The 12,122-nt window shown below is 38.0% G+C and overlaps 1 protein-coding gene across 5 annotated transcripts in view; it reads right to left on the bottom strand.

The window, feature by feature from the left end:
* The window catches only part of MNAT1 (MNAT1 component of CDK activating kinase), a 224,011-nt gene that overhangs the window by 162,212 nt on the left and 49,677 nt on the right, over positions 1–12,122 (bottom strand). For all 5 annotated transcript variants that reach the window (XR_011258302.1, XR_011258303.1, XR_011258301.1 and 2 more), the window contains exons 2-3: positions 11,722–11,874; positions 8,329–8,402 (exon numbers count right to left, since the gene is read on the bottom strand). Coding sequence is in view for 2 of the 5 variants with exons in the window: in XM_069596759.1 (XP_069452860.1) it covers positions 8,329–8,402; positions 11,722–11,874 (227 nt within the window). In the remaining 3 variants the exon portion in view is untranslated. The remainder of the gene's footprint in view (positions 1–8,328; positions 8,403–11,721; positions 11,875–12,122) is intronic.

Raw genomic sequence — 12,122 nt, 5'->3', positions numbered from 1 at the left:
CCTTTGTTAGCAAAGTAATGCTTTTTAATATGCTGTCTAGGTTCATCATGCGTTTACTGCCAAGGAGCAAGTGTCTTTTTAATCTTATGGCTGTAGTTACCATTTTCAGTGATTTTGGAGGCCAAGAAAATAGTCTGTCACTGTTGCCACTGTTTCCACATCTATTTCCCATGAGGTGATGGGACCGGATGCCATGATCTTAGTTTTTTGAATGTTGAGCTTTAAGCCAACGTTTTCGCTCTGCTCTTTCATTTTCATCAAGAGGATCTTTAGTTCTTCTAGGCTTTCTGCCATAGGGTGCTATCATCTGCATATCTGAGGTTATTGATATTTCTTCTGGTAATCTTGATTCCAGGCTCTGCTTCATGCACCCCAGCATTTCGCATGATGTACTCTGCATATAAGTTAAACAAGCAGCGTGACACTATATAGACTTGACGTACTCCTTTTCCTATTTGGAACTAGTCTGTTATTCCATGTCCAATTCTAACTGTAGCTTATTGACCTGCATACAGATTTCTCAAGAGGCAAGTCAGGTGGTCTAGTATTCCCATCTCTTTCAGAATTTTCCACAGTTGGTTATGATCCACACAGTTAAAGGCTTTGTATTGTCAATAAAGCAAAATTAGATGTTTTTCTGGAACTCTCTTTCTTTTTCCATGATCCAGAAGATGCTGGCAATTTGATCTCTGGTTCCTCTGCCTTTTCTAAAACCAGCTTGAACATCAGGAAGTTCATGGTTCATGTATTGTTGAAGCCTGACTTGCAGAATTTTGAGCATTATTTTACTAGCATGTGAGATGAGTGCAATTGTGTGGTAGTTTGAGCATTCTTTGGCCTTGCCGTTCTTTGGGATTGGAATGAAAACTGACCTTTTCCAGTCCAGTGGCCACTGCTGAGTTTTCCAAATCTGCTGGCATATTGAGTGCAGCACTTTCACAGCATCATCCTTGAGGATCTGAAACAGCTCAACCGGAATTCCATCACCTACACTAGCTTTGTTCATAGTGATGCTTCCTAAGGTCCATTTGACTTCACATTCCAGGATGTCTGGCTCTGGGTGAGGGATCACACCATCGTGATCATCTGGGTCGTGAAGATCTTTTTTGTATAGTTCTTTTGTGTATTTCGCCACCTCTTCTTAATATCTTCTGCTTCTGTTAGGTCCGTATTATTTCTGTCCTTTATCGAGCCCATCTTTGCATAAAATGTTCCCTTGGTATTTCTAATTTTCTTGAAGAGATCTCTAGTCTTTCCCATTCTATTGTTTTCCTCTATTTCTTTGCACTGATCACTGAGGAAGGCTTTCTTATCTCTCCTTGCTATTCTTTGGAAATCTGCATTTAAATGGGTATATCTTTCCTTTTCTTCTCTGCCTTTCACTTCCCTTCTTTTCACAGCTATTTGTGCTTCCTCAAACAAGCGTTTTCCTTTTTTGCATTTCTTTTTCTTGGGGATGGTCTTCATTCCTGTTTCCTGTACAATGTCAGGAACCTCTGTCCACAGTTCATCAGGCACTCTATCAGATCTAGTCCCTTAAATCTATTTGTCATTTCCACTGTCTAATCATAAGGGATTTGATTTAGGTTATACCTGAATGGTCTAGTGGTTTTCCCTACTTTTCCTCAATTTAAGGTTGAATTTGTCAATAAAGAGTTCATGATCTGAGCCACAGTCAGCTCCCAGTCTCATTTTTGCTGACTGTATAGAGCTTCTCCATCTTTGGCTGCAAAGAATATAATCAATCTGACTTCATTATTGACCATCTGGTGATATCAACATGTAGAGTCCTCTATTGTGATACTGATGTACACATGGACATCACCAGATGGTCAATACTGAAACCTACTCTAAGCACTTACCCAAATTGTTGCTACTGCCCCTAAAAATGGTTTCACAGCCTCGCGCTATCTCCTGTCAGTATTCCACATCAGTACCACAATATTCAGGTTTCCCTTGTGGCTCAGCTGGTAAAGAATCTGCCTGCAATGTGGAAGACCTAGGTTTGATCCCTGGGTTGGGAAGATTCCCTGGAGAAGGGAAAGACCTCCCACTCCAGTATTGTGGTTTAGAGAATTCCATGAACTGTATATTCCATGGAGTTGCAAAGAGTTGGACATGACCTAGTGACTTTCACTTTCAGTTTCACTTTCACCTCAATATTCTGCTGCCTCTCTACTAGCCACGAAATAAAATCTTAACCCTTACAATCTAGCTTACAAAGCCCTCATTAACCAAGGTCCAGTCGGTTAGTCACTCCTCTGGTTCTATCTACCTATAACAGATTGGAACTAACACCCAAAAAAGATGTTCTTTTCATTATAGGCGACTGGAATGCAAAAGTAGGAAGTCAAGAAACACCTGGAGTAACAGGCAAATTTGGCTTTGGAATGTAGAATGAAGCAGGGCAAAGACTAATAGTGTTTTGCCAAAAAAATGCACTGGTAATAGCAAACACCCTCTTCCAACAACACAAGAGAAGATTCTACATGTGGACATTACCAGATGGTCAACACCGAAATCAGACTGATCATATTCCTTGCAGCCACAGATGGAGAAGCTCTATACAGTCAACAAAAACAAGACCAGGAGCTGACTGTGGCTCAGATCATGAACTCCTTATTACCAAATTGAGACTCAAACTGAAGAAAGTAGGGAAAACTGCTAGACCATTCAGGTATGACCTAAATCAAATCCCTTATGATTATACAGTGGAAGTGAGAAGTAGATTTAAGGGACTAGATCTGATAGATAGAGTGCCTGATGATATATGGAATGAGGTTCGTGCCATTGTACAGAGACAGGGATCAAGCCCATCCCCATGGAAAAAAAATGCAAAAACACAAAATGGCTGTCTGGGGAGGCCTTACCAATAGCTGTGAAAAGAAGAGAAGCGAAAAGCAAAGGAGAAAAGGAAAGATATAAGCACTTGAATGCAGAGTTCCAAAGAATACGAAGAAGACATAAGAAAGTCTTCCTCAGTGATCAATGCAAAGAAATAGAAGAAAACAACAGAATGGGAAAGTCTAAAGATCTCTTCAAGAAAATTAGAAATACCAAGGGAACATGTCATGCAAAGTTGGGCTCAATAAAGGACAGAAATGGTATGGACCTAACAGAAGCAGAAGATATTAAGAAGAGATGGCAAGAATACACAGAAGAACTGTACAAAAAACATCTTCAAGACCAGGATAATCATGATGGTATGATCACTCATCTAGAGACAGACATCCTGGAACATGAAGTCAAGTGGGCCTTAGAAAGCATCACTACGAACAAAGCTAGTGGAAGTGATGGAATTTCAGTAGAGCTATTTCAAATCCTAAAAGATGATGCTGTGAAAGTGCTGCATTCAATATGCCAGCAATTTTGGAAAACTCAGCAGTGGCCACCGGACTGGAAAAGGTCAGTTTTCATTCCAATCCCAAACAAAGGCAATGCAAAAGAATACTCAAACTACCGCACAACTGCACTCATCTCACATGCTAGTCAAGTAATGCTCAAAATACTCCAAGCCAGGCTTCAGTAATACATGAACCGTGAACTTCCAGATGTTCAAGCTGGTTTTAGAAAACACAGAGGAACGAGAGATCAAATTGCCAACATCCACGGGATCATGGAAAAAGCAAGAGACTTCCAGAAAAACATCTATTTCTGCTTTATTGACTATGCCAAAGCCTTTGACTGTGTGGATCACAATAAACTGTGGAAAATTCTGAAAGAGATGGGAATACCAGACCACCTGACCTGCCTCTTGAGAAATCTGTATGCAGGTCAGGAAGCAACAGTTAGAACTGGACATGGAACAACAGACTGATTACAAATAGGAAAAGGAGTACGTCAAGGCTGTATATTGTCACCCTGCTTATTTAACTTATATGCAGAGTACATCATGAGAAACGCTGGGCTGGAAGAAACACAAGCTGGAATCAAGATTGCCAGGAGAAATATCAATAACCTCAGATATGCAAATGACACCACCCTTATGGCAGAAAGTGAAGAGGAACTAAAAAACCTCTTGATGAAAGTGAAAGAGGAGAGTGAAAAAGTTGGCTTAAAGCTCAACATTCGGAAAATGAAGATCAGGGCATCCAGTCCCATCACTTCATGGGAAATAGATGGGGAAACAGTGGAAACAGTGTCAGACTTTATTTTTTTGGGCTCCAAAATCACTGCAGATGGTGACTGCAGCCATGAAATTAAAAGATGCTTACTCCTTGGACGAAAAGTTATGACCAACCTAGATAGCATATTCAAAAGCAGAGACATTACTTTGCCGACTAAGGACCGTCTAGTCAAGGCTATGGTTTTCCCAGTAGTCACGTATGGATGTGAGAGTTGGACTGTGAAGAAGGCTGGGCACCAAAGAATTGATGCTTTTGATCTGTGGTGTTGGAGAAGACTCTTGAGAGTCCCTTGGACTGCAAGGAGATCCAACCAATCCATTCTGAAGGAGATCAGCCCTGGGATTTCTTTGGAAGGAATGATGCTAAAGCTGAAGCTCCAGTACTTTGGCCACCTCATGCGAAGAGTTGACTCATTGGAAAAAACTTTGATGCTGGGAGGGATTGGGGGCAGGGAGGAGAAGGGGAAGACAGAGGATGAGATGGCTGGATGGCATCACTGACTCGATGGACGTGAATCTGAGTGAACTCCAGGAGTTGGTGATGGACAGGGAGGCCTGGCGTGCTGCGATTAATGGGGTCGCAAAGAGTTGGACACAACTGAGCGTCTGAACTGAATTGACATTATCTAACATGCTCAACATGTATTTCTGTGACTTTGTCTTTGCTACAAACATTCTTCCATCCTCTTTCCACCTGGTAAACTATTAATCTTTTAAGATTGTGTGTTCTGTGGTTCAAACTTTACCTCTACTTCCTAATGCTGAATTGTTTTGCTATCTATACTCCTGAAATACTTTATAAATAAATGCCCATACTACCTTCACATTAAATTATAATTTCATAATTATCTCTCCCTTTAGAATATGAACTTATTGAAAACAAAGATGATATATTCTCAGCAAGTAAATAATTCACAGAGAACAATATTTGCTGAGTTGAGCTGAAGTTCAGAAAATAAACTATGAGGCTAAGTCCCAAACTTCACCAATATTTTCAAATGCAAAAGAACTGCTCTTTGTCCAACATGATCAGGATCAGTAGCGGATTACTTTAAAAAGTCTGCCAAAGAGGTGAAACATATATACACACTCCTTGAACACTTTATTTTAACTTAAAGCATATGCACTAAGTGTATAATCACTCTCTAATGTAATAACACACAGTTAAGGTACAGTTTTTAATGGGAATTCTGCTTCCTTCTTGTATAAAGCATAAGCGTTATCTATATTGTTCAGTTCCCATTTTTTTCAAGTGGATCAAGGACTTCAGAAATAGAATCCTTCTAAAGTTCTATAATTTTTCCAGTCTTACAAACTACTTAAATTAATTACAATTAAAAAGTACAGCTGGCATAAGAAGGTTTGATTACCTATGCAATCAACTTTATATATAACTGAACTGGTGAGAGAAGTACAGAAGTATACTTAAAGACATCTTCTAATGGACAGGATACATTACGGACTGATTATGCTTCAATCATCAGTCAGTTCATGTTATAGAAGGACTGGGAAATATCAGTTACTCCAATAAGTCAACTAATTTGGTTAAGGGAGTGTCAACATACTGCAACTAAAGTTAGTCCTTCATGAATATACATATTAGCAGAATCACTTTCAAATTAAATGTTCTGGGCTAGTTTCCTTATCCAGCAAAGAAAAAAATGACAGTACTGTAAGCCCTAATATTCAGATTTGCTCTTACCTGTCACTCCTACCTCCCACTTCTGGACATGATTTTACCTACAGGCCCTCAGGTGGTTCATATCTCCAAATTAATTAATGTCACAGCAAAAAAAAAACAAAAATGTAGTTTTTAAAATCATGGCTCAACCAAAATCTTGTTCCAGAATCAAGATCCCATCTTTCCCTCCTTCTTGGTCTATCAGTTTATTTTACTTATCTTACCTGACTGCTTGGATTTGTGACCATGTATTCAACTTGCTCTGTGACAGCTATAATCTCCTCTCCCTTCACTGCCTGACTAGACTTTTGACTAGTCACATTACCTTTAGAATAAATGTAAGCTGATTGTCTTACTGCCTGTTGTCCAACTGCCTTCCTAAACCAAATATCTAAGTATAGCCAGATTCCTACATATCTGCACACTTGCCCATTTTTGCAGATTTGTTTTCAGTTCATCTTCTCAGTCTATATCCTAACTTTTCTACTTTACCTTAGCACTCCCAAATCTATCATCTTTTCAGCTAAAATCTATAGCCATTCAGGGTTGCTAAGATTATATACAAAGTACAATGAATATAATTAGAATAAAAAAGCAATGGTTCCAAGGCACTAAAAGATACCAGAAAAAAAGGCTAAATTATGTTCTGTACGTGCTGCTCGCTATGATATAATAAATAAACTTAGGTATTTTAGAAAAGTTTCAATAATAGTCAAAATAAAAAGTTTTCAGATTTTCTCAGTTAATACAGAAATGAAAAGAATTAGAATACTCCATTCCTCAGAAATTTGAATAGTCTAAAAAATTTACCATATATAAATATTTTACAGAATAATAAATTGTATTATAATTCTATTTTAAGAAATAATGTGAGTATAGCTTGGCGCTCAGGTTTGAGAAAAGAATAAAAAGATAATTATTTAATTCTCTTGGTCTTGTTCTAATTTTCATCGTCGGTAACTCCTGTATTATTTTCAAACCTAGATTAAGTAATAATAATTATGGCAATAATAATATAATATTATATATTAATAATATATTATTATAATAATATATTATATTAATATAATATAATAATTATAGCAATTTCAGACTTTGTAGTATCTCCAAAATCTTATTTAAGAAAGCAGGAAAAGGAGGGACATATGTATACTTATGGCTGATGCATGTTGATGTATGGCAGAAACCAACACAGTACTGCAAAACAGTTATCCTTCAATTAAAAATAAATAAAATTTTAAATTTAAAAAAACAGAAACAATGCTTTCTTTTGATGAAAGCTTCTTTTAGACTAATCACAAGAGAAAGAATAAGCACTAAGATTACTCTACCTTCTGATTCTACAGTAACACTGAATAACAGAATGTCACTTCAACATTCAACTACTTCATAATATTTTCAAATTACTGCATGCACAGAATCATAAATGATGAATAAACAACTTATGGCTTTAATCACCATGGATACAGACAATGGAAATTCTGTTTTTTAAAACTGAGCATTTTCTCATTTATTCTAATACATCAACATACAGAAAATATATACACATATATATACCTTTCTTCTCAGCTATAAAGTAGTAGTACCTCTATTCATCATATTTTCCCTAAGACAAAATGTTCATTACTTAAGTATGTGTTTTAGGTACAATGGAAAGTGAAGAGGAGCTAAAAAGCCTCTTGATGAAAGTCAAAGAGGAGAATGAAAAAGTTGGCTTAAAGCTCAACATTCAGAAAACGAAGATCATGGCATCCGGTCGCATCACTTCATGGGCAATAGATGGGGAAACAGTGGAAACAGTGTCAGACTTTATTGTTGGGGGCTCCAAAATCACTGCAGATGGTGACTGCAGCCATGAAATTAAAAGACGCTTACTCCTTGGAAGAAAAGTGATGATCAACCTAGATAGTATATTCAAAAGCAGAGACATTACTTTGCTGACTAAGGTCCGTCTAGTCAAGGCTATGGTTTTTCCTGTGGTCATGTATGGATGTGAGAGTTGGACTGTGAAGAAGGCAGAGCACCAAAGAACTGATGCTTTTGAACTGTGGTGTTGGAGAAGACTTGAGAGTCCCTTGGACTGCAAGGAGATCCAACCAGTCCATTCTGAAGGAGATCAACCCTGGGATTTCTTTGGAAGGAATGATGCTAAAGCTGAAACTCTAGTACTTTGGCCACCTCATGCAAAGAGTTGACTCATTGGAAAAGACTTTGATGCCGGGAGGGATTGGGGGCAGGAGGAGAAGGGGATGACAGAGGATGAGATGGCTGGATGGCATCATGGACTCGATGGACGTGAGTCTGAGTGAACTCCAGGAAATGGTGATGGACAGGGAGGCCTGGAGTGCTGCGATTCATGGGGTCGCAAAGAGTCGGACACGACTGAGCGACTGAACTGAACTGAAACATCACCTACCACAGCAAAATTTGTCAGAGACTTTTATATGAGATACTCTCTTAGGCATCTAAAACATAAAAGCATACAGGCTAGCATACCAAAATACAAGTATTAAATACATACCAATTTCTTCCACTTCTTCCAGGAAATCATTATATTCTCTTAGACTAGGAAAGTCTTCTTCCCTTTTATTGTATCTTTAAGAAGAAAAAAATGAACATATTACATATCACTTGCTTTTAATATCATCTAACTGGTTTGTTCTTACCTAATTCATACATGATAAATAAAAAATAACTGCTTATGGTATAAAACAGTTTTCTTGACACCAGGTTTGTAACTAAACCAAGGATGTTGTTTTTAAATTCTTTTGACTACAGAGGAGTAGAGTAAAGAGAATGGTACAATATGTAAAATCCTAAGACAAGGGAAAAATAAAGAAAATAAAACACTGAAGAAATGGGAAATGAGCTGAAACAGGTCTATCATTGGAATATTTGGTTTTTTATATTGTTTACTTCTAATAAGTAGACTCACTAATTTCCAGAAAGAGGACACCTTCCTATTTTTCATGACTGTTATAATCTAAAGAATGCTAGATAAAGAAAATTTATAAACAATGTGGAACTTTTCTGGTGGCCCAAGAGTTAAGACTCTGTGCTTGCAATACAGAACACACAGATCTGATCCCTGGTTGAGGAACTAAGATCTCACATGGCAAAAAAGAAAGGAAAAAAATCTATAAATAATGTAAAGTGTCTGTCAAAAATTAGAAAATCAAAGGGCTTAATGATAAAAGATAAGAATCTAAGAGAACCTACCTATGGCTGATTTATGTTGATATATGGCAGAAACCAACACAACATGATAAAGCAACTATCCTCCAGTTATAAATAAATAAACTTAAAATAAACAAAAAGAATCTAAGAGAGACCATCTCCAAGAAGTAATCCAAAAAATAAAAGAGCAACTTGGATTATTGATAAAGTATCCAGAAAGATGCTGCTAAAAAACCAGTGAACAAAGTTGAAATGTAGACCACCTAGATAGACAGATATTAATTCTAACCATAACCTAAAAAGTAATAAGGTGGCTTACAGCAAAAGGAAAGATAAAATAAAATTTAAAACTATTAACAAAAAGTAAAAAATTAAATCACAAGAGAAAAGGAACACTAGAAATATTTATGTACCCATATACACACAGAGAGATGTATGAAAATAAATTGTAGCTACCCCAATTTTCTCTAATAGCTTTCAATAACAGATGTTACCTCCTCGGGTCTTACCCAACATCACTAACTCACAACAATATTTACTCCCTAACTTCACAGCATTTTTCCAAATTTATAATCACATATATGCCAGCAAATTTCGAAAACTCAGCAATGGCCACAGGACTGGAAAAGGTCAGTTTTCATTCCAATCCCAAAGAAAGGCAATGCCAAAGAATGCTCAAACTACCGCACAACTGCACTCATCTCACATGCTAGTCAAGTAATGCTCAAAATTCTCCAAGCCAGGCTTCAGCAATACGTGAACCATGAACTTCCAGATGTTCAAGCTGGTTTTAAAAAACACAGAGGAACAAGAGATCAAATTGCCAACATCCACTGGATTATCGAAAAAGCAAGACAGTTCCAGAAAAACATCTATTTCTGCTTTATTGACTATGCCAAAGCCTTTGACTGTGTGGATCACAATCAACTGTGGAAAATTCTGAAAGAGATAGGAATACCAGACCACCTGACCTGCCTCTTGAGAAACCTATATGCAGGTCAAGAAGCAACAGTTAGAACTGGACACGGAACAACAGACTGGTTACAAATAGGAAAAGGAGTACATCAAGGCTGTATATTGTCACCCTGCTTATTTAACTTCTATGCAGAGTACATCATGAGAAACACTGGGCTGGAAGAAACACAAGCTGGAATCAAGATTGCCGGGAGAAATATCAATCACCTCAGATATGCAGATGACACCACCCTTATGGCAGAAAGTGAAGAGGAGCTAAAAAGCCTCTTGATGAAAGTGAAAGAGGAGAGTGAAAAAGTTGGCTTAAAGCTCAACATTCAGAAAACGAAGATCATGGCATCTGGTCCTATCAGTTCATGGGAAATAGATGGGGAAACAGTGGAAACAGTGTCAGACTTTACTTTGGGGGGCTCCAAAATCACTGCAGATGGTGACTGCAGCCGTGAAATTAAAAGACGCTTACTCCTTGGAAGAAAATTATGAGCAACCTAGATAGCATATTGAAAAGCAGAGACATTACTTTGCCAACAAAGGTCCATCTAGTCAAGGCTATGTTTTTCCAGTGGTCATGTATGGATGCGAGAGTTGGAATGTGAAGAAAGCTGAGTGCTGAAGAATTGATGCTTTTAAACTGTGGTGTTGGAGAAGACTCTTGAGAGTCCCTTGGACTGCAAGGAGATCCAACCGGTCCATTCTATAGGAGATCAGCCCTAGGATTTCTTTGGAAGGAATGATGCTAAAGCTGAAGCTCCAGTACTTTGGCCACCCCATGAGAAGAGTTGACTCACTGGAAAAGACTCTGATGTTGGGAGGGATTGGGGGCAGGAGGAAAAGGGGATGACAGAGGATGAGATGGCTGGATGGCATCACCGACTCAATGGACGTGAATTTGAGTGAACTCCAGGAGATGGTGATGGACAGGGAGGCCTGGCGTGCTGCAAAACATGGGTCACAAAGAGTCGGACATGACTGAGCGACTGAACTGAACTGATAATCACATATTTGTTTTGTTTGCCTATTTTAATGCTATCCAAGCTACTATACTGTAAGCATTACAAGAGCAAGGTATGTAGCTATTACACTCATTTCATATGTGTTTGTGTGCACGCACGCATGCCCAGTCACTCAATCATGTCTGACTCCTTGCAACTCCATGGACTGTACCCTGCCAGGCTCCTCTGTCCCTCGGACTTTCCAGGCAAGAATAGTGGGGATCTTCTCAACCCAGGGATCGAATCCAAGTCTCTTATGTCTCCTGTTCTGGCAGGCAGATTCTTCACCGCTACACCACCTAGGAAGTCATTTCATACTTAAGGCCTAATATGCATAACACTGTTTGCACAGAGTAGGTTCTCAATACATATTTACTAATTAAATTAAAGAATAAATAAAGCAAATAAATTGTGAAGCCATGAATTCAGGTTTACTCTAGTGGCCTAGTAGTTAGGATTCTAGGCTTTCACTGCTGTGGCCCAGGTTCATTCCCTGGTCAAGAACTGAGGTTCTGCAAGCCACACAGAGCAGCTAAAAATAAGAAATAATTATTTTTCCATAAAAAAGATTTACTCTTCTCTAGCAAAGGTTAGATAATATTATTGAGTTCTCAAAGACCTTAATAAATTTTTAACATTGAACAAATACATAGATCAATTCATACTTACTCGCCAAACTGTCCACATTTCTACAAGTAAATAATTACATCCATTATAGAAATAACTGTCAAAATCTTTGTGAACCGAATCATTCAAGCATTAACACTTACATCTTTAGCACTTTTTTCCGAATCTCAACTTCCTTGTCAACAGTAGGATCTTCAAAGAGCTGTACCCTGAAGTTGCTCTTTCGAAGTGGAGTGCCACACTCAGGACAGTTTCCAGCTCCTCTCACAAAGAGTAAATCCACACAACTTTCACACCTGTAAGGAGAAAAATATAACATAACTTTTAAGCTAGTATTCCAATTGGCAGTAAGTCTGTATACAGTTTGCCTTTTTTCGGTTTTGGTGTGTGTTTGAGGTTGGGAGAGGAGGCACAGGAAAACTAATGATTACTACCTAAAATTTTTATTGTAAACCTTTAGGAAAAAAGCTCATTTTCATTTAGAGCCTACTTCAGACATAGGTGATCCAAGGTTCACCAGTATAATCTTACGAATGAAAGAAAC

This window comes from Ovis canadensis, chromosome 7 (genome assembly GCF_042477335.2).
Source record: "Ovis canadensis isolate MfBH-ARS-UI-01 breed Bighorn chromosome 7, ARS-UI_OviCan_v2, whole genome shotgun sequence".
In the NCBI taxonomy this organism is placed as follows: Eukaryota; Metazoa; Chordata; class Mammalia; order Artiodactyla; family Bovidae; genus Ovis; species Ovis canadensis.
This window is presented reverse-complemented; position numbering and strand designations above follow the sequence as displayed.